Source organism: Gambusia affinis, linkage group LG21, assembly GCF_019740435.1.
Source record: "Gambusia affinis linkage group LG21, SWU_Gaff_1.0, whole genome shotgun sequence".
Taxonomy (NCBI): domain Eukaryota; kingdom Metazoa; phylum Chordata; class Actinopteri; order Cyprinodontiformes; family Poeciliidae; genus Gambusia; species Gambusia affinis.
Window position 1 is genome coordinate 10,477,185 of NC_057888.1, and position 26,161 is coordinate 10,503,345.

Below are 26,161 nucleotides of genomic sequence, written 5' to 3' on the forward strand. Positions count from 1 at the left end.
GAATTTTGATTTTCGTAGGATTTAAATCATAATCATCAGCATTGACATAAATAAAGGCTGTTTATTTACAGCTATATAATATTCTAGGCTCATTCTTAATTATTGAAATTAATTTACTTTTCAATCATATTCAGATTTTTTGAGATGCACCTGTATTATCATATTAGCAACAAAAAAAAGCTTACTCTAATCTCATCTTTTTCTTTTTGAATGACACTTCTCCCCTCCTCACCTGCCTCCCTCCCCCCTTTTTGGACACATAGCTTACAAATCACAAGCTATCTTGGTCTCTGGCCTCCAGAAAGCGTGACCGCCAGGTAAAAGCGTGCAGGACTGCCCGTGACATTGCCTGATCAGAACTCTTTCAACTCTTTCCTGTGCATCTGTGTTTGCGCATTCAGCTTCCTTTTTTTTTTCCTTCCCTTATCCATCCGTGCACTCATTCGTTCTTTTCCTTTGCTCCAACACTGCACACGAATGCTGCACACTCTTTCCACATTAATGCCTGCTGTGGCCTCTCTCGCTCATCTTGCTTCTCCATAAAATATTGGTTTTTAATTGCACCAGGAAGTGGTGAACTTATTTTTTTTATGTGTAGCATATGTGACTGGTAATGAGTCAGACACAGACGGAGTAGTAAAAGCAGCGATGGAGAGACAAGGCAGACTTTAAGTATTGTCTCTGCCCCTGTAGTGCAGCACAGGAGATCAACTTTCTGTATTTGTGTGTAGATGCATCCCACTGGCTGCAGCTCAGCATGGTGTGTTCACACACACGCAACACACAAGCACACACTCGCAGCATTGGTCTCGCACAGCCTTCACTATCCGACTGAGGTGGCATTTAAATAATGAGCTTAGTTTGTTTGCGCTGCCTCGTCTGTCCCCTGCGGTACGTTTGTCTGCTCCCGTTCGATGCTAATCGCTTATTTAGAAAGGCTGCGTCGTTGAATTAATTTAGTGAGGTTTTGATGTGACAATAGCGACAGTTCTGTTTAATTAGGATGGAGGAGCTAGAGGTGTGGTGTTCAAACCTAAAAAGCATTAGCCCAATTAAAATTAGATTGAGTGAGGAGCTTTTTTGAGATTTTTGTTGTAAATCAGTAAATAAAAAATCCGTACGTGTCCCCAGAGTCTGTTTTCCCACCAGATATTTCCTCTTATTTCCATTTTTCATGAGGTAACCTTCTGGTCAGATATCTGCATACACTCATAATGGGCATGAATGACTTGGGCCTTTAAATTTGTATTGGACAAATATTGACTTAATTGGTTTCAAAGAATCAGAAATGTATAGGTCATTGTAACTTTAAAAATGATTGCATTTGCAGTTTTATTTTATTTATATTGCATATTGCAAAACAATTTCATGGCAATATTTGGTAGAACATTTGACTTTAGTGTCATGCCTTCAAACTCTGTCTTTTGTTAACATATTTGGCCACTTGGATGGATTGATCTCTGTCAACATCAGATCTAGATCTTAGTGACAAAGGTGAATAGAACCAAGGGAAGCTGTGGACATGTCTTGATTACCAGTGGCAACATTCAGCTACAACAGTTCAGGTTTTCCTAATGCTATGCTGGTCTACGATGTAAGAGCAATTAATACTCTGAAGTTTTATCATCTCATCCCACCCTAAAAAAGAACAGGTCGAACACATGCTTCAGGGCTGAAAATGAAGATGACATGCGGCACTCGGCGTCAAATATCTAACAAGACTTGAGGGTGTCACGCTGTGCAAGCTCGATATGAAATGTCGATGGCAACCGCCAACATTGAACGGTGGAAGTATTCCCACTGCTGAATTATGTTGGAAAGATCTGATGGCAACGTCATTGGATCAATGAGTAGACATCAGGTTAATGTTACCACCAGAAGACCAGAGAGAAAAGCAAACGCTGTGGAAGTGCTCGTGGCTTTGTAGGAGAGAAATATAATCAGACGTCTGTCACAGCAGCAGTCACTCTGCATTATTATCCCCAAGACATTTCTGACGTTCCATCAATTCTTTGAAAGTTAGGATTTTGTCCAAAACCCAAAATAATTACACAGCTTAAGCCTGGCATACCCATTCTCAGTGTATGTAAATGTCTGGCTGGAGCTTTAAGTCATGCTGTTTTACTGTGAATTTGTGAAAGTGTCACTTTTCTCCCAGACTCTGTCAACACTACATGTGTGATTTTCTTTTCAACCTTTGAGTTTCTGGAAATCTACAAACACTCTTGGATTTCAAAGCTAGTATTTTAGGTTGGCCAAAGAAACTTGCACTGCTTGTTAGTGCGTTTTTCTATAATGAAAGTTGTGTTTTTTATGCTAATGTGGTGTCATGTCTAGCAGCACAGATACAATTAAACCTAATATTATTCAGACCCCCAGCAGATTTGGTATTAGTATTGTTGCCATTCAAAAATTGAAGTTAGTTTCTAATGGGTGATGAGATGGGTATCTCTCAAAATATAACAAAGCACTGTAAAATTTTTATAACATTAAAAAAAAATAGTTTTAAATAGTATAGCTTCAATTCAAAAATTGGTTCTCAACCCATTTATTAATAATCAGTGGAACATTATTATTGGTGATCAACATTTTATGTTTCCACTGATTTTTCTTTTGACAATTTATCTTTGATGATGAGATCCGAGCTTATGAGTTTGGAAGACCTCCTTGCCGTCACCCTAATCTGTTTGTCCCTCCACAAATATTTTTTGTCAGTTTTAGTCTACAATAGGGATGGAGAAGCAAGATATCATTTATCATAATCACAAAGACACACTGTAAAGCTGAAATTAGAAAAAACAAAAGCTAATTCTGGTCTCGGTTTATTAAGAGCATCACTAAATGTCAACACATAGCCATTAATGTCACTATATTGCATTCTTTTTAAAGATACAATTGCACTACTTCATGTAACTGGTTTATGGAAGAAGGTTTTTTGATGATGTGTAAATTTTATTTATTGAGCAGTGTTTGTCATCTTGGGGGTTTAAAAATAACGCAGCACAGCCTAAACCCTCATTGTTTGAAATACTTTGTTCATAATTTTTAATCATTATCCCAAAAGTACCCCTAGTAAATGTTGATATTACTTCCAGTCAGAAGAAGCAATTTAGTAAATGTAAAGATTACTTTAAGCTTGAATCTACCAAGGCTGTTTTTGGAATCCAGTTCAAAACAAATTCTCCAAAAAGCCAAATGTTACCGTGTCTAGCAGACAGTCTGCTCTGAAAGAAGCAGGCGTGACACAGCCGTATATTTTAGTCCTTTTCCATTAGAAATGCTTCCTGCCAGCAGCAAACTTAAATGGACTCGACACACACCGGCCAGCATGAAGTGATTCACAATGTTTGTCTCATTGCTGTTTGAGTAGCATGCCGTTTTTCTCTCAGCATATTTATGTGCATTCCCACTCTGATACACAGCAGATGTATGCTGACACACTGAGTATATAATGGGAAGGGAACAAATTGTCTTATAGCTGAGCTGTGAGTTCAGTTTCCTCACAGAAAAGGCCGACGGGTTTATATTAACCAGCGTTTTCTTACTTATGTTTCTAAACTATGGTGTTTTCTAATAATCATTTTTCTTCTCCGTCTGTGTTTGTTTTTTGTTTGGTTTTTTGGCCTGCGTCTGTCTCCCATCCCTCTGTCAGCTGCAGGAAGCCAAACAGCTGGAGAGAGAGCAGCACAGACAGCAGTCCCCTGTAGCCCAGCACACCGAGCCAGAGTCGCCCCAGCTCCAGACTCACGTACACCCACCCAGCAAGGCCTCCACCCAGGAGGCCAACGGCCCCGTCAGCCCTGCGACCCCCAGCATCGCCACCCCCTCCACGCCGTCCACCCCTTCCACGCCGGCCCCGGAGTCCAGCAGCAGCAGGTCTGCGTCTGGGGAGCGGGAGGAGCAGGGGGAGCAGCCTGCCCCCGACGAGAACCCGGATCCTGAAAATGGTTCTGAGTTTTGCGTGGCTGAGAATGAGCAGACGGAGGCAGACCAAGCCACCGCAGCAGTACAAAGTGAGTCACCGCCCATGGAGTCACCCGCTTAACTGAGAATTATGCTCAGAACTTTACTGTAGATTTAATCTGAAAAAAATACACAAATGAATCAAATTTTTTGGATTAAGTAGGCTCTTATTACAGTTTACTACAAAATCATTTGACCTGTTATTTAAAATTTACAATTAAACTGGGGATGTACCGATCCAATGTCTGAGGTTTAGTATCACCTGAAACCGTTCCGATACAGAAAAACGGTGCTGAATTGACTAAAAAATCTTTTAATTTTTAACACCAGATATTTATATTTATTTAATAACTTTCCACCAGTGCAGCACTTAAATACACCTATAGCGTCTCACGCTTGGTCAAACAACACAACTTCAGTTGATCTAGAATTTTTTTCAATATAGGGAACAATAATGTTATTATCAAATTTGTTTTTAGTTAAATATAATGATCGAATTCATCTTCATTTTCATTTATGCATTTATTTATTTTTGCAAAATAGCGTTTAAATCACATCCTAATTGTAATTATTGTGTCCTGCAGATGCAGCATCCAAACAACATAAAGGAGCAGGTGAAGAAGAAGATGAGGAAGCGCCTAACTACGAGGAGAAAGCCCAGGAAATTGTCCAGAGTATTCTGCAGGAAGTGGTCAACACTGTGGCTGGAGGTGAGACATACTTTATTCACAGTTTCAAACGATTTGGGTGAATATTAAGTAAAATTATCAATTTGGCTTGGCTAAGGCTATTTTCTCCTAAAGCACATATGTCAGAGTCAAGGCCCGCGGGCCACATCCGGCCCGCGAGAAGATTTTCTACGGCCCCTGGGATGATATTAGAACCGGCCCGCAGCAAGCCGGCACCCCGTCTGAAAAAATGCGAGATGCACCACCCCCCCCGTTCGATCCTCACATCGCGCGCACACCCCCGTTCGATCCTCACAACGCGCACTCTGTTCGATCCTCACAACGCACCCGTCCGCTGCACTAGACCAAATGCGTCATTTAAAAAAATCTCAATGAACATTCGATCAGTCCGGCCCTCGGCTTGTAGCTAAATTTTTTATTTGGCCCCCCGTCCATTTGACTTTGACACCCCTGTCCTAAAGCATGTTTAAAGACGAGGTTATCAATACATTTCCTCCTCTGCTTATTGTGTCTGTAGGCCACTGCCTGGACCCAGCGAACCTCTGCTCCGACACCAAGGAGTCAACCGGCGAGGGCGAGCCAGAGGAGTCCCCGCCGGCCGAGGCAGCGACTGAAGGCAGGCTCGAGGAGCGAGGAACAGATTTCTTTAAGTTGCACATTTGTTCATTCATTGCTTCTCCACTGACCCTTTTGACAAAACAGCAAAGTCCAGGGTACTAAGCTGTCATTTATGGTATCTAATTATTTATATTTTTAATTATTTCTTGAATTAAGTCATCTTTGGCCCTTGGTGCTAGAAAGCTGTCAGAAAAAATGTATCTGGATGTTCAGCCTCAACTGAGAGGCATTGTCTTTACAGAGATAAACATTCTTGTTAGTTATCCAATATGACGTTTGTTGTCATAAAAATGTAAATTTCATAAGATCTGCCTTGCGAATAGGGGTTGTCAGTAGTTTGAAACTAATAGAGCTTACTATGTGCTGTTTGAAGTGTTGAAGCTGTGTAATCTATATCTGGGAAAATACTGCAGTGACATGCAAGAGCTGGAAAACACAAACTTAAATCGCTTAAAATAAACTCTACCTGCTTTAGTTAATAAATAGGTGATGATCAACCAAAGAAGTAAGTTATTAGGTTAATCTGAAGTTCCTTTAGTAATTCACACTAGTGTTACATTTACACTATGACGGGTGTAAATTTCACTTCCTGAAACCCTGTCCTCAGTCCGGCAACATCTGAATATGTCTGAAATCTCCTCTGGCGCGTCTCCTTAAGCTGTTGTGAAGCCAAAGGTCACGTTTGACACAGCTGGACTCTGGACTTGTTTTTTTCACATTGGCAAACCGGTGCGTGTGGTAATTTCTCCTGCAGCTGATCAGAGGAATACGGATACGGTTGCTTAATGAATTAATAATTGTCCTGGTCCCTTCTTACTGAATGAATGAAAGAAAATAGAGTAAAAAAGTGATGGAGCAGGAGCTTCAGATGCAGAGGCTTTCTGTTCAGCTACTAAAGAATACAAGGTGCTAGTCAAAAAATCCTTAAAAATAAACATTTTCACTGCAGCTGAACTTTTACAACCTGATTTTTTTTTTTTTTGATATTTTTTTCTAAAATGGACTGAGGTTTTCTTATCATTATGTCCTGTAGAAGGTCATAATACATTTTTAAATTAAGATGTTATAAGTGTTAAATCCAGAAAAACTTAGTTTATATCAGTTTTTAGCAACTACAGAATCATTACAGAAGTTGGTGAAGCCAATTGCCATCCCAGGTTGCCTTATTAATAAAGGCAATTTGTTTGTAATTTAATCCTAGTATAAATCCATCAATGACCTGTGTCCACCTAAAATTCAGCATTTATTGAGAAGTTGCAAAAAGAGAACCGCTGTTAATAGTTTGTGGCTTTAATGAGGCAAATTGTGCAAAAAGTTAAAGATTTGAAATGTAGCGCGTGTTTGATGTGTCATCCAGCTCTGAATGACCTCTGCAAGTCAGCATAATTACTCTGAGGTGTGATCACAATCAAACAAATCTTATTGCTTTAACATTCACATACTGTTGATGTTAAATAATCTGGAAGATAAAAGCTCTAAAACCAGACATTTCCTTAAGATGTTGCTTGTTTTTCTGCTCCTCTAGGAATCGGGAGCAACAGCTGGCCAGCCGCCAGGTGCTAAGTTCTCCCACATCCTCCAGAAGGATGCTTTTCTTGTCTTTCGCTCTCTCTGCAAACTGTCGATGAAACCACTATCAGACGGACCGCCTGATCCAAAGTAAGACTTTGTTGTTTTTTGTTTTTTTACGTAATTAAGGATAACAATCCTTGTAAGGATTTTCTACAGCTTAGAAGAGTTTGCTTTGTTAGATGTGATTTTACTCTTCTATACTTTCTTGATTTGTGTAACCAATTAATTAATCAGCATCTAATGAAGACTTCTAGTTCATTTAGCTGTTGGATTTAACTTCTAATTGCCAAGTTTTACTCTAAATTGCTTTAAACCTGAGAGTTGGACTTTTTGTGATTTTTATTCCTAGCGTGGGCTTCATGAAAAGCCCTTTTAATGGCTTGTTTTTTTTTTTTTAAATCCTTCCTCTAAGCTGCAGGTCTGACTACAGACATTATGAATCATGGTTTAAAACGAGGATCGTTCCGATTGTGGTGTTTTTTTTATTGGTTTCCATTGGTTATGGAGTCAATGAGACATCAATCAGCTTTTCTGAATCACTTCCTTGTGTCAAGAAACACTGGAGCCCTTTTCATCCTTCCTCTTTACTTTTCAAAGCACCACAAATGCAAAATGAATGATTTATTTATTTATTTTTGCTCCAATTTAATATTTCCTCTGGCTTCACTCAGAGGAAATGTGATTGTACTGATGGCTGCTCTTACTCTGGATTCAGGATTTTCTGCTTCAGGCTTCTACCTAAAACTGCATTCTGACTTTCTCTTATTTGTTTACTGTGTTCCAACCAATTTATTCCTAATTTCAACAAATCTGTGTCAAAAAAATGTTATCCAAGCTGCTTTTCGAATGGCTTCGGATACAGTTCTGGTATAATGGAGCACTTCGCAAAGGCTGACATGCTGTGTCTGGATCAGACTGAAGTCTTTGCTCTCTTAAAAAGGTTTATTTGCCAGATATTTCTCTCCGTCACACCTGAACAACTTGATACACACTGAACATGTGAAGTGTCTACAGCTTAACTAGAGCAAATGACTTTGGATCCACGTCTGCGATCACCATTGACACATCTGATCTTCTGTTCTCACCTCTACATGCTGCCATACCCCACCTTTCAATAAAAGTTCACCCAAATTACTCTTACTCTGTTTTTTTTCTTCTTTCTTTTCAGTTTTTCTGCTTTGTTGTCCAAATGGATTTTCATTTCCAAGGCCGTTTGGCAGCTAAATTCATAGCGAGAATCTGAAGGTTGCATCATTTTTTTTTTAAACGCTACAGATGCTCTCCATTACTACATACCAACATAAATGCTGTTAAAAGCCTCTCTTAAAAAATTTCATTCCTTACTGCTCCACAAGAGAGCTTCTTTTTTAAGTCTTTTCATTTATTTTCTACTAAAAATCAATGATAGAGAGCATTTCTTGGCAATAAAATTGCTTGCAATCATAAAACCTAAGTTGGATCTCATCTAAGAAATGGCTTAAAAAGTAAAAGGATGTTATTGTTTTGGCACTTAGATCCTCCACTTTTACACAGACAAAGAAAGGAAAGCATTGCAAAGGAGCATTTAAAGTCAGCATATAAATTAGCTGAATCTACGTTATTTGTGGAAATTCGGTTATTTCTTTCCCTGAGCCTTTTGCTACAGTAGAGCTTTTCAAACAGATGGAGGTTGTGCATGCAGACGATCTGTGACCCCCAGAGCATTTTCTTTTAATCCTGCTGATGATTTTTAACTCTCTGCTGCAGACACACATCCTCATGAGTTCTCTCCATGTAATTAGTTGTAAATTCCTTTCAAGGACATTGTTTTCCGTTATAAAGACCAAACAACACAGTAGAAACGTTGGGGATGAAGTTGTGGAGAATCTTAAAGCAGATTTAGGTTATAAAACATCATCTGACGCAACAGCTCATGGAGCGCTGCTGAATCATCAGACCTACATGTTAAACTGACTCAGATTACTACAAACTAAGCAGTTGTGTAACCTTCTGAGTGTACATTTTTATTCTGCTAAACATTTTGAGTTTCAAAATCGTTGAAATAAATATAAAGACTAACAAATTGTCTTCATGTGACTGCCTCAGGTCTCACGAGCTGCGATCGAAGGTGTTGTCTCTGCAGCTTCTGCTGTCCATCCTGCAGAATGCCGGGCCCATTTTCAAGACCAATGAGATGTTCATAAACGCCATCAAGCAGTATTTGTGCGTGGCGCTGTCCAAGAACGGCGTCTCCTCTGTGCCTGAAGTCTTTGAGCTCTCTCTCTCCATTTTTCTTACCCTGCTCTCCCACTTTAAGACCCACCTCAAGATGCAAATCGAGGTAAAACGTTTGCATTTGTCTATTTTGAAAAGTTTTCTTTTTATTGCGAGCTCTGTTGCGAGCAGCTTAAATAGCAAGCTTATCGTCTGTGTAAAATATAATAAAAAAATCTTGTGAGATAAGTACACTGAGTAAACTTAAATTCAGCCAAAAGATCGGTTTCTTGCTCTTGAGACATTTGCTGCATGTATTCCCCACTTTATGTCTTTGCCTCTTTTCTGTCTGGTAATTGTCAATAAAGACAACTAGTGCCAAAAAAAAAACCAAAGCATATAATTCAATTCCACCGTCCTTTGTTAATTGAGTTGCCAAAGAAAGAAGCAAACACCCTCTTTGGCAGGAAACAGTTGAAATTCCCTAAACCAAAGCTTAAATTTATGGAGCTCCAAATAGTAAACTTGAGGCCAAGTTCCAAACAAACTCAATAGTACTTGAAAGACAAAGTTGTAAATTAGTCATTTGTATGATGTTCTATGTGCAAGTCTTCACATGGAATATAAAATACCTAACTGAAGGCAACAAAAGAAAGCGTTAACTAAAGACCTAAGAATAAAAATCAAGTCATATTGCCAACTTATGAATTATTAAGTATAAGGCTTTTTTTTCCAATTCCCTTATAAATGGGTGATGCATTATTATTGGAATGCTAAGATTGTTTGTGTTCATTGAAGTATAACTTGTGGTCAAAAAAGATTTTGTTTTAAACAGTAGAAAAAATAAGATTGGTCTTTTGTTCTTTGCTATTTTTTTTTCTTGCCTGAAAAACAAATCAGTGTCCAAAGGGGAGAAGCATTTCTTCAGTTGTCCTGTTGGACAAACACTCAACCAAAATTAGCAGTATTTCTAAAGTCATTTAGGACATGAAGTGAGCAGTTCTACCTGTTGTTCTTTCATCTCGGCCAAATTAACTCGGCTTCCTGCTTCCAGGATATTCCAGTTGCGATAGCTCCTTTTGCCTGGTTCTCAATGGAAATCCAATAAACTCTCTCTTTGCAGGTGTTCTTCAAAGAGATTTTTCTGTACATACTTGAGACGTCCACAAGCTCTTATGACCACAAGTGGATGGTCATCCAAACACTCACCAGAATATGTGCAGGTTTGCTCTGCTTTTTTCTTCTTTTTTTTGCTTTATTTTTCTACTGCAACACTACAGGTGGAGTAATATTGACCTGATATGTAATTAAGTTTTGAAAGTTAAGTATTTTTGAAAGACAGTGGTAGGCCTGGATCTGAGTGAGGTCATCATGCTTTATTAGCTTACAAAAAAATTACCAAAGCACCTCTGTATTTACACAAAAGTCATGTTATTGAATTTCTTTTCTTTTGAAGTGGGAAAGAAACGATTATTTTTGATGCTATATTAAAATAAGTTGTATTAAAACTGTGTAACATTTGCTGATTTATTTCTTTTTTGATATGTACTTAGGTGTAGAAAGAGAAATTTATTTTACTTGTATTAAAAAATATCAGTGCATAATGAGCAGAATATCAAACTTTTTAATTCCAAGAATTACATAAGGAGTATAGTAAACTAATATTACCTGGTGGTTAATTAATATTCCTCTAATACCTGCCTGTGGACTGCTGCTGAACAGACATGCTACATGTGGCTTGCAAATTGCAGATTTTTAACAACAATAAATTTTTATGGAGTTATATGTACATGACAACTTCAGATTTTCACACCTTAATAGTCTGAATTTGAGGGAAGTTGTAGAAACACAGGAGAAATCTTGTAATTTCTACTTTAATCATAATTTTTTTGTGCTTTCAAAACCAATTCTTTGAGCGTACAACTTTATAAGTAGTTTCTATGATTTCCTAAGGCTTTGTGAAAAAAAATTGTTGTCAAACTCCTCCCTTCTGTCCTGTTCAGATGCCCAAAGTGTGGTGGACATCTATGTGAACTACGACTGTGACTTGAATGCTGCTAATATATTTGAGCGCTTGGTCAACGACCTCTCAAAAATAGCCCAGGGCCGCGGAGGCCACGAGCTCGGCACAACACCCCAACAGGTGAATTTTTATTTTCTTCACGTTCTTCATCTATTCTGTGGCCGCTTTACAGGGATAGTTCAGTATTTATGAAGTAAGGTGCTGTTAAAAGGTTACAAACAGTTAATATTGTACCTACAATACACAACACTCTTCGTTTATCGTAATCCCAGATTAGTTGATGCTGTAGAGGGAAGCTGATGAGTTAGAGAGGGACCAAGACCAAAATTGACATCTATAAATCTCCAAAATGCCACAATGGTTTATTTGAACCTATAAAACTGCATCATGTCTGTAATTTGGAAGTTATTTACACAGAAGTTGACAATTATTTAGACGTTAAATGTAGGTCAGAGGCGTTGCCCAACCCTTAGACCTCCTTTGAAACACAGACAGAACTGAATTTATAAACAATTTAAACTCAGAGCAACTGAGTTTAAAGTGCCAAAGTAGGAATCCAAAATATCACAACTGCCCATGTCAACACAGTGTTACTGATTTTTACCCTGTCTACTTTTATTATCTGGTATTTAGTAACTAGAAAGGGTTAAATGTTTGATTCTTAGTACATGTTTCCCAGAAACATAATCTGTGGTGCAAAAACCCCCTGAGGTTTTCAAGGTTTTAGCCGTTCTCAGACTAGCCATTCGGCTTTAACCGCCAGGACTAACTAATCAGAATTTGCCCTAAATGAAGTGACGAAACAGAGTTAGAGTTACATCAAGGAAAGATATTAACTATTTCCAGCCTTTTAACAGAGCCATAATTTATTCCCAAACCATCCCACTAAGACAGCATGAAAAGTGTTACGGATTATTTGTTTAAGGTGTTTTATATTCTTGTCCAGGAGCTGACTCTGAGAAAGAAAGGCCTTGAATGTCTAGTGTCCATCCTAAAATGTATGGTAGAATGGAGCAAAGACCAGTACGTCAACCCCAATTCCCAGACCAGCCTAGGTGAGTCATTTATGTGATACTGGTTACAGTGAATGAGGAAATTTGTGACTTTTTTATTTTTTTTGGTTTGAATATTTTAATTATCAGCTTGCAGATTCAATAATGTCAGAAACCCTTTGTCTAACAGGCTAGACATGGGAGTGTGATCTCTGTTAAAGATCTACGGTCTTTCAAATATACACACCGAGTTTGCTGTAGAAAACTACAACACAATGTATCGCAAACGTGTGGTGAACTGAGCTGCATGTACCATCCCTTTGCTTTAACAATGGATCCAAAATGCTTATAGCATTTCGGCTCCCATAATACTTTTAGCAGACACTGGAACCAAACCCCTCCAGGTGAGGAGAAGCTACTGTAGTGGCGGAAGCTTGATGTGTGTGTGCTGCGCCTGCAGCTATTGGCACAGTGAAAGGGATTAAGTATTTTTGTGGCAGTATACATGCATGGAAGGATGTGCAAACCCATTAATTCCTGAGGATTTAAAGGTTTGGCTACAGTGGAAAAAAAGCAGATACTTGTAACTGTACAATATGTAGTTGGTACATAATACGGTTCTGAATCTAGACTTGCCAGACGCAGTTTGATTGTTTATAACTTTAATAAAGGCTTAGACAATTCTCACTGTAGTGTTGTAGTTGGCTCACATTGAGCAGAGCCCTCCGTATTGCTTCCTGTCCTGCAGTAGACTGTAAAACAGGGAAGGTTAAAAGCAGATTTTGGCCGTAATCTAACTGGATCGGTCTCAGTTCCCCTCAGAGTCTAACAGGAGTTTGAGATAAGGCTTGTACCCTTCAGCATAGCCGCAGTCAGCTGTAGGATTGACCACTGGAAAGAAGAGGAAAAGCGAGCGCTCATCGGCTCTGTTCCAGCCACAGGAGGCGGTGAGATAATGCTTCAGCACATAGAGGCTAATCCAGGAAGTTCAGACCCTGAAAAAGAGTAATACCTTTCACTGAACTGTGATAAAGCACCAATCTGTGACACGTGGAGCATATCTTCTCTGCGAGACGGGCCGATGGGTCTTGTGCACAGAGGAGGATTTGTCATTAGCTGAAGGAGGAACCCGAACTAAGATGAAGCTGAAACTCTGAGAAAGGACTGAAAAGATATCCCTTAAGCCTCTGGAAGTATCCACAGGCCAGCCTGGGGCTAAGCTGTCGGAGCCAAGCGGCAGAGGCAGCTTTGTTGACTGTCAGGGATATTACTCTGCCAAAAACCCACGACAGCTCATTAGTATACAAACAACAGCTCACATTAAAATCCTGCATGCCGAATTTGCCCTTCTGGCAGTGTTGGTAGAGGTTAGAGAGTTTTACATTTTAGACTGAATTCTATTTTAGCACCATGCCAGGTCCTTGCTTTTAATGGTTTCTTGTCTTTACTCTCATCTTTCTGAATAACTTCAAAGCAAGAGCAGGTAAACTGGAACAGTAGTGAGTGTTTAGTAAAATGTGTGTTAAAATAGCGCTGATTTAAACCCTTTGTGATTGTGATTTAGGTAGTTTTCCATTGTCTCGGTAAGGCCTGTTTCAGCATGACAGTCTGTCAGCAGCTTTTAATATGACATTCAGCATGCCTCACTCCAGAATAACTCAGAGTGTATCTATACTGTGATACACTCTATCAAACATCACAACACAGACCCAAAAACAAGGTTCCTATGCAGCCTTAAAAAGCCTTTTGGTTATTTTAGTTACAGGGATCTGTGAGAGTTTTCCTCATGTAGAAAATGAGAGCATTTCTCTCACATGGTCTCATAACACCAGACCAGTTTGAGGAATCCAAAATATCACTACTGCCCATGTCAACAGATCAAGAATTTCTTTAAAACAATGGTAAACTCTGAAACCAGATACACGCCTATGTCTGGTTCTGTTATATAACTTGAGTGGTGTAGGTTACGCTGTAACCAGAACCATGTTTGGTCTGACTTAACCTGTTGAGACCTGAAGTAACATCCAAACCAGGTTATATTCAGCATAGTTTTACTCACTGAACAGATTCAAATATGTAATAGAAACACATCTAGTTGATACAAAAAGCTGGCGTCCCGATACTCTTTTCCTTTTGCCGTGTTGTCCGTGTTTTAAGAGTGGCAAACATCGAGGCGTGCCGACATGTCTGCCATGCTGTCCTGAATGTTTTAAAGAGTTTCCGTTGGGTAACCAGACGCCTCAGTTGGACCCAGCCTGGGTTACAGGGTGAACCTGTTCCAGCAGCAGCAGTGTATCCTTGAGCTCCTCTCTCATGGATTAATAAACCAACTCTCTTGGCCTCCAGCTCACATTTCTTCCCCCTTTTCACTGCCTCCAGTGTTTTAGAGAACATCCAGAGCCCAAATGCTGCTTTGCATTACAGCTTTTATGTGTCTTTTTAGGTAGGTGTGTGTTTCTGGAAGTTATTAGGTTGTAGTCATGTGTTCAAGGTTCCTACAGGAAATGTGTAGTATACAGAAAACGAAAATAGAAAATGGATAATTACATTTTATTGAGGTCCATCTGACAAATCAATCGTCCGTCCATTTGACTGACCATCCACCCAACAGTTCATTTTTTCACTCATGTTTGCCTTTTCCTTCATCCAGCACTTTAATCATCAGTTCTTCCTCAATCTGTCTGTTATTTCAAACGGCCTTCCACTCACCTTTTTAAATTATTTCCACCTTGACATTTTTTTTTTCCATCCTCTGCACAGTTTTGTTAGTCAGAAGCGGGTTTTTGGCCTAAAGCTTGGTCAGATTCAGACATTTCTCAGCAAAACAATACTTATTGTTTTCTAAATTATTGGCTTTATTTCCTTTTACTTTTGCTCTTCAGGTCAGGAGAAACCTTCAGAGCAGGACAGCTCAGAGACCAAGGCCACTGAGAGCATAAACCGCTACGGCAGCATCAACTCCCTGGACTCCACGGCCTCGTCTGGCATCGGTAGCTACAGCACACAAATGTCCGGCACCGACAACCCGGAACAGTTTGAAGTTCTCAAGCAGCAGAAGGAGATCATCGAACAGGGGATTGACCTGTGAGTCCAGTGAATTTACAACTCTATATTCTAGTAAACATGGGGCGAGTCAACCGTAGCTGAGCTTAGCTTTACTTGTTTGTGTTTTCCTCAGGTTCAACAAGAAACCAAAGAGAGGAATCCAGTACCTTCAAGAGCAAGGCATGCTGGGTACAACCCCAGAGGATCTTGCACAGTTCTTGCACCAGGAGGAGAGGCTTGACTCGGTAAAAAAAGCAATTAGTTGTAGGTAAAAGTATAAAGTAAAGATAAGTAGACACTAGAATATTTTCATAATAACAAAATTTGTTGGAGAAATAGTTTATTAACCAGACCAAATCTCTGAGACATAGACTATTAGACAATCAGTTTTTTTCTGATTATGTTATATTATCATCTTTACTTGTTAATGATTATAACAATCCAAGAACAATTTCTTGTGCAGTAAAAACTTAGTTAGTCAAAAAAAAAAATAATAACATGTATGTATATATTTATGTATGACTAAAATAATTTTATGATAAGTTAAATTTGTACTCTGCAGATTTCAACAACAATTATATTAACAATGAAAGCTGTAACGGTAATTTAATCACGACATTTTTTGCCATTTCAGCTGAATATTGTTAATTTCTGCCTAAAATTACATAAAAATATGTTGCGAGTCTTCCAGTTACCCGTCTTGATTCTGGACCAAACAAAATTAAGCTCACATCAAATGCTGCCTACAGTAGGTTAAAAACTATAAACTTTGATTAAAATTGATGTAATTAAATTGTATATATGTAATTTAATATAATGACTGTAATTGAACCCATTTTTAATTGCAAAACTTTTTTTTGGCACCATAATGAACTTATTAGTACAGCATTAATAACTGCATTAATTACTGCATCAAATAAAAACAATCTGCCCTGATTTGCTACTCTTTGCTAATCATTAAGACAGCTTGTGTTTCACTCTGCAGGGTCACAGTGTCAGACCTGAGCACTGTGTAAATGTGCAGGTATAATGCACATTTGCAAAGTAATGCGTAGTGAAGCCTGACCTCTCTGTCGTTGCTCTGTTTAGACTCAGGTGGGTGAATTCCTCGGCGATAACGACCGTTTCAATAAAGAGGTCATGTACGCCTACGTGGATCAAATGGACTTCCAGGGCAAAGACTTTGTTTCCGCTCTAAGGATATTCCTGGAGGGCTTCCGGCTCCCCGGCGAGGCCCAGAAGATCGACCGGCTCATGGAGAAATTTGCAGCAAGATACCTGGAATGCAACCAGGGGTGAGTTTAATTAGCTTATTTATTTTTTTATTTTTTTTTTATTTTTACAAAACAGAAAGGAAACCAGAGAAGTTCAAGGATGTGGTCGTTTATCCTGCTCACCCGTTATTCTCGTTTTGTTTTTATTGCTCCAGACAAACTCTCTTTGCCAGTGCAGACACAGCATATGTTCTCGCCTACTCAATCATCATGCTGACAACAGACCTCCACAGCCCACAGGTAAGACGTCCACCTCAAGGAAACTGCAAGGTTTTGGTGTTTAGACAAGAACTGTCCCTTTAAATACCAGTGAAACCTGCTCAGCATAAGCCAGTCTTGACTTTTTTTTCTTTTTTTTTTTGTTTTACCTTTTCTGTGATCTGCAAAGGTGAAGAATAAAATGACAAAAGAGCAGTACATCAAGATGAACCGCGGCATCAATGACAGTAAAGACCTGCCTGAGGAGTATCTCTCAGCCATATACGATGAGATCGCAGGCAAGAAGATTGCCATGAAGGAAACGAAAGAGCTCACCATGAAGTCCAACAAGCAAAGTGAGTCTGAACATCATATCGACAAACGACATGTTAGCCCTGCTGATCTGGGTTGAATTGATGTCTGAATCTGACCTGTGTGCAGGTGTGGCCAGCGAGAAGCAGAGACGTCTGCTCTACAACGTGGAAATGGAGCAGATGGCCAAGACGGCCAAAGCTCTGATGGAGGCCGTCAGCCACGTCCAGGCCCCCTTCACCAGCGCCACGCATCTGGAGCACGTCAGGCCCATGTTCAAGGTATTTCACCTGAGATGCCACACACCCCGCTGGGAATATAGATGGCTAAATCCAGCGTGGAAGCCTCATCTGTGTGTGACGCTTCTCAGCTGGCGTGGACGCCCTTCCTGGCTGCCTTCAGCGTCGGCCTGCAGGACTGTGACGACACTGAAGTGGCCTCGCTGTGTCTCGAAGGAATACGCTGCGCCATCAGGATAGCGTGCATCTTTTCCATACAGGTACGGCGCCCTGGATCACTGCAATACAGGCTTCTTGCGTGGAATATTTACAGAACTGGATTTGATCACTTTTCAAGTTACATAAATAGATTTTGAGTTTCTATTCTTTATGTTTTTAATAAAAGTAAAATATATTTGTAAATTGAGTTGCATTTATATTAATACTTTCCTCTTCCATTTGTCATGTAATAATTTTAAGGTTTTTGTCAAATTAATTTTTTTACTTTTTGTTTTAATATTGAAAACACACACCAACAAATGTAATCTGAATAATTTGACATCTCATAATTGCATCAAAGCTCTCTTTAATCCAGAATTAAGACTCACCATAATGAATCATTCAAAAGTTTTTATTTATTTCAGAAATTCAAATCGAAAACAGTCATACATTAGTTTATAACACTAATCGATATATATTTAAATTCTTATTTCTATTTATTTAGATGTTTTTAGTGGAAATTTCCAGAATAAAACTTGGAATTGCAACTTGTTTGCACTTTGTCTCGCATTTTTTATTTTCATTCAATTTTCCGCCAAAACTCTGTGAACAGCTTTCTTATTTAGCAATGACCTTCTGTGTCAGTGATTATCTGCATAACATTTCTATTTTATTTCCATTGGTGTTATGTAATGTACTACTTGCTGAAAAACTGGATTTTGGTTGTTCATTAGTTGCTAGCTATGATCATCAAAATAATTGGTCTCAGTGTGAAACGTGTTCTCTACAAAATGTTAAAGATATTGTTTAGTCGGATGGCTTTCTAGAATTTTAAGTAAATGTTTTGTACTTAAATGATCAGAATGTACAAAAAGTGCCATAAAAACCTTGTTTTTGTTTTTGAGCAGCTGGAGAGGGATGCTTACGTTCAGGCTCTGGCCAGGTTCACCCTGCTGACGGCCAGCTCCGGCATCGCAGAAATGAAGCAGAAGAACATCGACACCATCAAGACCCTGATCACTGTGGCACACACGGATGGCAACTACCTGGGCAACTCCTGGCATGAGGTTTGCATCAGTTTGTGAAAGCTTTCAGAAAAATTCAGCAGACTACGTTCCAGCATCGTCTATTTGTATTTGTTCTTTATTGATCAGTCATCAAACATAACTCGAGTCATAACTGCAATTATTGGCATCATGACGTGTTTTGTTTTTTTTTTTAAAGATTTTTGTGGCACTAGTGGCATTTATTTGCTGTATTTAGACAGGAAACGTGCAAAGAGAGAGAGAAGGGAGAAGGTGCAGCGAAGGTGACCATTCTAAACCTTTAATATTTTCTTTATCTTTCCATCAAGACTGGACAGCCAACCTGCCACTGATATGAAAAATCACCATGAGCTTCTTGATTGCTTTCCTTTCCTGAATGATGCTCTTTTTGCCTCTTCATGAGAGTTTATGCTCTAATCCTCTAAAAAAAACCTGAGGTCTTTATTTTTGTCAGCCACTTTGCAATTATGCAATACTTTGTGTTGTTCTATCCAATACAACACGTTGAAGTTTATAAGAGGTGTGATTGGTTTAGCAGTGCGCAGTACTTGGTTTTTCTTCCTTAGGTCTTTCATGACCATTTTTTTCCCTCCTTCTCAGATCATGAAGTGCATCAGTCAGCTGGAGCTGGCTCAGCTGATTGGTACGGGGGTGAAGGCGCGCTACATCTCAGGGACGGTGCGGGGGAAAGATGGCTTCATCACCAGCACCAAGGAGCAGAACAACGACGAGTACCTGGGTCTAGGTCAGTAGAAACATTTCTGTCCATCACAAACAGAATACTACTAAAGATCTGACAGTAGAGCTACTCCCATGTGGTTCTCTCTGTAGTTGGGGGAACAGTAGACCGTAAGCAGATTGCCAGCATTCAGGAGTCCATTGGTGAGACGAGCTCCCAGAGCGTGGTGGTGGCTGTGGACAGGTATGGATCTGTTATTTCTCCACTCATTTACCTCCAGGTCTCCTCCTGTGCACTTACGTAGACACAATACTTCACATCTTATTCTCCAATGTTTTCAGGATCTTCACAGGCTCCACCAGATTAGACGGTAACGCAATAGGTGAGTCAAGACGTTCTCTTTTGTGCTTCAAGGACTGTTGGATTTCCTGTGTTGTTGCGACTCATCTTCCTGTTCAAATCACTTTTTTTTCCCCTCACTGGGGTGATTTTTATCTGTTTGTCAGTGGATTTTGTGCGATGGCTGTGTGCTGTGTCCATGGATGAGCTGGCCTCGCCCACACATCCACGCATGTTCAGCCTGCAAAAGATCGTGGAGATCTCCTACTACAACATGGGCCGCATCAGGCTGCAGTGGTCCAGGATCTGGGAGGTGATCGGAGACCACTTCAATAAGGTGGGTGTGCAAAACGGAGCGACCCCCTCAACTTCTCTTTCCTTGTTTACTTCCTTTTGTTCTTGTGTTACAACATTTTATTTTATTTGCACACCCAAATTAGACGTTTTGATATTTTTTTTGTCCAATGATTCAGTTGCTCTTTTTTAAATAATCATCTTCTGTTGTAAATATTTTATACATCCCACATGTTGAACAGTTTCTCTTCCTTCCCCCAGTTTGCTCTGAGAAGACTGATGATTTGTAGCACAGAAAATGTATAATACTAAATCTGAGAGATGTTATTTTTCTCTCTGCAGGTTGGCTGTAATCCCAACGAAGATGTAGCGATTTTTGCTGTCGACTCTCTCAGGCAGCTGTCCATGAAGTTCCTGGAGAAAGGGGAGCTGGCTAACTTCCGCTTCCAGAAGGACTTTCTGAGGCCGTTCGAGCACATCATGAAGAAGAACAGGTACAAACCCAAAGCCACCGGCGCTGAGCCTCTTCCACATCATTTTTCCTGTCTTTTCCTCCCTGAAGCCATGAGTGAATTTGTTTTTTCACTCTGACTCCTGCCAACATTTCAGCTGACCCATTTCAGTCTTCTTGCATTACTTCTCCACTGAATTCACATGAAAGGCTCTTTTTTTTTTTTCCCCCCATCTGTTTGGTTTGAGATGGTTTTTAAGTACAGTCATTTACAGACAAGACAGATTTATTTAGCTGGTGATTTTTGCAACAGTGTGCATGCAGCATGTGAAAAGCTAAAGGCTGTTTCACTGCAACACATTTCTGACAAGAACCAGGAGTTTAAACAAGAATCCGCTCACAGACGGCGGCGGGGAGGGGACGGCTGGCGGCCACGTAAACCGGGCAGAGCGTGGAGTCCATTAGAGTCGCATGTGTGTGAGAGAGAGATGATTAGAAGAGGCAGAGATTTCCTCCCATTCATGCTCTCTGAGCAGATACAATTGCTTGTCACTATGGAAACAGTTGCTGCAACAAACCAGCTGAGCTCAAGCTGTAATAACCACTTTACCTTAAAATGAGCCTGGGGATTTTATCAAGGGCTTTTACAGCTAATTTGCATCAATAAACAAACAAATTATCATCATTTCCGTTGATTTGACACATTCATGTCCCATTTTTCCTCCATCTGATCTTGCCTCCACCCAGGTCTCCCACCATCAGAGACATGGTGGTGCGCTGCATAGCTCAGATGGTGAACTCCCAGGCTGCCAACATCCGTTCAGGCTGGAAGAACATCTTCTCAGTGTTTCACCTGGCGGCGTCCGACCAGGACGAGAGCATCGTGGAGCTGGCCTTCCAGACCACCGGCCACATCGTCAGTGAGTCCAACACTCCTGTGTCCAAACTTGTTTCATGTCGTCCCTTCAATCATGCGGCAGGAATGGCAACTTCAAAACTAGATGACAAAACACGCTAGTCCAGACTAAGACTCATTTCCTAAAGATTTGAGACTTGACTCTGGAGCCTATTTCTCATATAATCAGGCATGAAAGTGAGTGACTCGCTGCAGTTTAAATTAAATGAAACTGGGGGGGGGGGGAGTATTAAACAAATAAACATGATAAGCATCAGGAATTTGTCAAATAAGCAATAATATTTGAATGTCATTGATATAATTCAACATCATATGTTAAAGATGCTTATATCCATTTCAGGAATAGCTTATTTTGTAGTTGCTGTATTTTTAGTTTAGTGGCCGCTAACATCTGATTGGTTAAATTGAGCAGGAAGTCATCTTGGAACCAATTATTTTGACTGTAGCAGCATTAGATCCACCCACTAACTTGAATGGGTAAGGTAGAAAACAAAACAACTACTTCTATTTATGTCCAAAAGCATTCACGTTTCCTCATTTTCTTTTATATATGAATATTTTTTTAATCACATATCTAACTACGTATTTAAATAATTACATATATATATATATATATATACATATTTTTATTTTTTTTTTAAATGTGTTATTTTTATGAATATTCAGTCCCTCAATGAAAGAGGCTTGTCTTGTGGATGTGGCTTTGTCTACAAACACCCTTCAGGTCATTCAAAATAAAAGCATTTCCTGTTTGATTTAATGAAAAACAATAATAACAGGTTTTGAATCCTGTATGCATATTTGTAATATATACGTAAAATAAATTGTATATTTTTTCAAAAGAGTACGTAATCACATCTTTAGAGACAAGACTTAGATCTGGAAAAAGCACCTTATGAACAAGTCTGTCAGCTGGTCAGAAGATCTGATTGAACTTTAAACCAAAGTCTGTTTTTGTTAACTTCTCTTCTCCTCCACTTGTGTGCTTGCTATCTAAACCTCCCTCAGCGAATGTATTCGAGAAGCACTTTGCAGCCACCATTGACTCCTTCCAGGACGCCGTCAAGTGTCTCTCGGAGTTCGCCTGCAACGCCTCTTTCCCAGACACCAGCATGGAAGCGATCCGCCTCATCCGCCACTGCGCCAAATACGTCTCGGAGAGACCCCAGGTCAATGTCGGCCAGATGAAGTCTGAATCCTACCTATAAAAAAATGTGAGGACTGATTTTGAACTTGTTGTTTCGTCATCCCCGGCAGGCCTTCAAAGACTACACCAGTGACGACATGAATGTAGCCCCCGAGGACCGGGTGTGGGTGCGAGGGTGGTTCCCCATCCTGTTTGAGCTCTCCTGCATCATCAACAGGTGCAAACTGGATGTCAGGACCAGGTAGGCGGGATTAACCCTCCAATCACAAAGTTTGTCGTTTTGACTTTTCCAAGTTTTGTCACCTTACAACCACAAGCTGCTGGGATTTTAAATGCAAAACTGCTTGTAATTGAAGTGAAATAAGTTGCGTATGTGTTTTTAGACCCGTGTAGTGGATGAGTGTGTTTTCGTTGCTCTTGCAGGGGCCTCACGGTGATGTTTGAAGTGATGAAGACCTATGGGCATACCTTCGAGAAACACTGGTGGCAGGACCTGTTCAGAATCGTCTTCAGGATCTTTGACAACATGAAGCTGCCGGAGCAGCAGACCGAGGTAACAGACAAGTCTTTTCTTCCTGCAGCTTCTTCGTTTCAGTTCTCGCGTGTGAAGCATGCTCACTCATGAGGCTTTTGTTGTGAAAACCTTCAGAAAGCAGAGTGGATGACCACTACATGCAACCATGCACTTTATGCCATCTGTGACGTTTTCACCCAATACTTTGAGTCCCTCAATGGACTCCTGTTGGATGACATCCTGGCTCAGCTCTACTGGTGTGTGCAGCAAGGTGAGTGTGTTTGTGGGGGGGGGGGGAGACACGTTTACAGGCTGCGTTAGCATTTTCACCAGATCAGAAAAAGAGGATTTTTCTGTAAATGTTCAAACAAAATTAGTCCAAATCGTATTTATCATAAAATCCACTTCCTGTGTCTCTGCCTCCTCACCTGCAGATAATGAGCAGCTGGCCCGTTCAGGCACCAACTGCCTAGAGAACGTGGTCATCCTCAACGGGGAGAAGTTCTCCGCCGAGACCTGGGACAAGACGTGTAACTGCATGCTGGACATCTTCAAGACCACCATCCCCCACGCGTAAGCTGACACGCTGTCAAGGAGTTTCTTCCTCAGCAGGAATAGTGCGACCTGAATTTGAACTAAAGCTCTTCAAACGGGCAATTTGTTGCTTGAAAATTAGTTTGTAGAACAAAATCAAAGTGCAGTGCTAAAAACTAGCGGTGTTTAGAATAATAGAATGACTTTTTCATGTAGTGAAGCGGCAAATAATGACATTGAAGGACGTTTATGTGGCAAGCTCATTTTTTTACATGAAGAAAACCATAGAAAGGTGGGGGTAGTAGAAAAGTTTTTGTTTTTTGGAAGGAGAAATGATGAAATGATATAAGGGAAAACAAAACTCTCCTCCCTCTTCTACAAGGCGTTTTAAACTGGAACCATCACCGAAAACGGTGGTCGCAAATTTCAGCATCATTGGTGCTCCATACATCCCTGGCTGGCAGCTTTGTGTCTTTATGTCTGCAAAGGGGGGAAATAATCTGTGATTCACAGTTTCTTCTGCCTGTCCAGAGTATTGCTACAGCTCAATCAATGCTTTCATCTTTTGCTTCTGTACAGAGTTTTTAAATAAAATCTCAAATGTATGATTTCTCAGGTTCCATAAATGTGGAAAGAGAAAATATTGTACCTAAATTTCTTTGGGGTTTTTAAAAATTTTCTTATGTCATTTTCTTTATTTGTTTGGTTTTCTCTTTTTCTTTTTGTCAATTTTGCTTTCTTTTTTTAATCACCTTAGAAGACATGGGCTATTCTGATGTACAGTACATAACATAATAGGTGCCGAGATATTCTGCTTGCAAATGCACCAAAAATACACCAAAAGCCAAATCAATATTTTTGTAATTAAAGCGGTTTTAACCTTGTTTTTCCTATCGACCGTTTTGACATTTTCACCCAAAAACTGATGTGATTTCTTTTATCAATTTTCTCTGATTTCAAGGTTGTTGACGTGGCGACCAGCAGGAGCAGAAGGAGAGCACTTTGCAACACACAGCCTGACTGACAAACAGCTGGTGAGGAAATCTTTCCTACAGTTTATCCAGGATATGCAGATGTCGTTCTTTTCTACCCTCCTTTTATTTTGGGTTTATTTATATTTGTTGGATAGCAGTAGCTAAAATCTGCTTCGCTCTCAGGACTCCATATCCCAGAAGTCTGTGGACATTCAGTCCCGCTCTGACGACCAGCACTCCATCAGCAGCGGCGACAGGGCCGCGATGGAGAGCCGCCGCCAGAGTCAGCACAGCTCGGCGTCGGGCGTCTTCGAGGATGGCTCGAGAAGCAGGACCTCGACAAGTGAGTCGGCCATTTTCCACAAATACTAATTGCTCTCTGTTTCCTTTCTCACCAATTTGTTTCCTAATGAACATTTCCTGTCGTGTCCTGCAGAGATCCAGGAGCAGCGCTTGTTCTCCGCCCTGCTCATAAAGTGCGTCGTGCAGCTGGAGCTGATCCAGACCATCGATAACATCGTGTTTTTCCCCGCCACCAGTAAGAAGGAGGACGCAGAAAACTTTGCAGCTGCTCAGGTACAAAGTTTTAGTGACCCGCATGACGATGAGCCACAGCATGGTGGAAATATTAGCGAGTAGCTTTACAACCTTTATTTAATTTGAAGCGGGATGCTGGGTGCGCTGCGGACGTCCAAGTGGAGACGCAGGACCAGGGGATGTTCCGCTATCTGACCTCGGAGCAGCTCTTCAAGCTGCTGGACTGCCTGCTGGAGTCGCATCGCTTCGCCAAGGCTTTCAACTCCAACAACGAGCAGAGAACGCTGCTGTGGAAAGCAGGTAGGAGACCGAAGGCTGCATCTGGGACTCGAGGTTGGCGCTGGCTGTGGATCTCTAACGAGTTTTTACTGTGTGCGTATTGGAGGTTTCAAAGGCAAGTCGAAGCCCAACCTGTTGAAGCAGGAGACCAGCAGCCTGGCGTGTGGGCTGCGCATCCTGTTCCGCATGTACACGGACGAGAGCCGACAGGGCGCCTGGGAGGAGGTCCAGAGGCGGCTGCTCAAGTGAGGAACGCCTTCATCTGCTGAACATTTACCACATTCAGTTTAGCATTGAATCGATTCATCGCAACGAATCGATCGTTAAAATAATTGGCTAATTTAGAAATGTATTAATCATTAACGATAGCTTGGAGTCAAAAAAGTCTGTATGTTGTAAGAGCAACATACGACAACGATTGAGCCAAAACTGCACAAAAAACATACATTTTGCATAGAAAACAACAAAACCTTCTTTGTCTGTAAATATGTTCCACAAAACTCATCTAGTAACATTGCTTTAGCTTCACATTGTTTAAAAAAAACAGTTCTTATTACACAATTACTAATTAACTATTTAATAAGTAACGGATCAGCCATTCATAATGTTGGTGAGTTGATCAGATAGGGTTGTCCTGCTGGTTAAAATGTGTGTTTGATGTTGCCAGCTACTCCGGATTAGGTAGAAAAGTGTCAAAGAAAAACAAAGCCAGCAGGAGCTCTGCTTCGCTGTTCTCTCAAAGAAAAGCTTTATAGATCCAAAGGAACTAGAACCCTCCTTGTGATCAGCATTTCTGTGATTGTGTCAGCTCTACTCAGAGCCTCACAGCCAGTCCTCATCCTGTTTATCTTTCCCTCCTGACTCATCCTCCTGTTTTTATGGTGATATTGATAATGATCCAAAGCAGAACTCTGATTTATCTCTCCTGCTTCACTGATTAACTTTGAGAGGGATGAAGATGATATCGGGTAGGACATTAGTGCAAATGGTGGCTGAGTGCGTGAGTTGGATCAGTTCAGGGTGCAGAGCTAGAGGAGGGCGTGGAGATTCAGTCACCAGGTACAGATGGAAACTGGAGCAGGAGAAGTCCAGGTTCTCCTCAAGGTTTAATAGACGACTCAGTGACTCAATGAAG

The 26,161-nt window shown here is 40.4% G+C and overlaps 1 protein-coding gene across 1 annotated transcript in view; it reads left to right on the forward strand.

The window, feature by feature from the left end:
• arfgef1 (ADP-ribosylation factor guanine nucleotide-exchange factor 1 (brefeldin A-inhibited)) overlaps nt 1-26,161 on the forward strand; it is a 52,902-nt gene that overhangs the window by 24,776 nt on the left and 1,965 nt on the right. The window contains exons 6-39 of the mRNA XM_044105528.1: nt 264-317; nt 3,653-4,013; nt 4,548-4,673; nt 5,170-5,272; nt 5,878-5,881; nt 6,796-6,929; nt 8,928-9,162; nt 10,159-10,258; nt 11,039-11,178; nt 12,005-12,113; nt 14,933-15,134; nt 15,229-15,340; nt 16,185-16,390; nt 16,525-16,609; nt 16,758-16,923; nt 17,009-17,160; nt 17,250-17,378; nt 18,225-18,383; nt 18,963-19,107; nt 19,194-19,284; nt 19,383-19,423; nt 19,548-19,717; nt 20,017-20,168; nt 20,873-21,045; nt 22,050-22,210; nt 22,299-22,429; nt 22,612-22,741; nt 22,838-22,973; nt 23,137-23,275; nt 24,198-24,270; nt 24,394-24,553; nt 24,647-24,786; nt 24,876-25,047; nt 25,133-25,271. Coding sequence (XP_043961463.1) covers nt 264-317; nt 3,653-4,013; nt 4,548-4,673; nt 5,170-5,272; nt 5,878-5,881; nt 6,796-6,929; nt 8,928-9,162; nt 10,159-10,258; nt 11,039-11,178; nt 12,005-12,113; nt 14,933-15,134; nt 15,229-15,340; nt 16,185-16,390; nt 16,525-16,609; nt 16,758-16,923; nt 17,009-17,160; nt 17,250-17,378; nt 18,225-18,383; nt 18,963-19,107; nt 19,194-19,284; nt 19,383-19,423; nt 19,548-19,717; nt 20,017-20,168; nt 20,873-21,045; nt 22,050-22,210; nt 22,299-22,429; nt 22,612-22,741; nt 22,838-22,973; nt 23,137-23,275; nt 24,198-24,270; nt 24,394-24,553; nt 24,647-24,786; nt 24,876-25,047; nt 25,133-25,271 — 4,730 coding nt within the window. The remainder of the gene's footprint in view (nt 1-263; nt 318-3,652; nt 4,014-4,547; nt 4,674-5,169; nt 5,273-5,877; nt 5,882-6,795; nt 6,930-8,927; nt 9,163-10,158; nt 10,259-11,038; nt 11,179-12,004; nt 12,114-14,932; nt 15,135-15,228; nt 15,341-16,184; nt 16,391-16,524; nt 16,610-16,757; nt 16,924-17,008; nt 17,161-17,249; nt 17,379-18,224; nt 18,384-18,962; nt 19,108-19,193; nt 19,285-19,382; nt 19,424-19,547; nt 19,718-20,016; nt 20,169-20,872; nt 21,046-22,049; nt 22,211-22,298; nt 22,430-22,611; nt 22,742-22,837; nt 22,974-23,136; nt 23,276-24,197; nt 24,271-24,393; nt 24,554-24,646; nt 24,787-24,875; nt 25,048-25,132; nt 25,272-26,161) is intronic.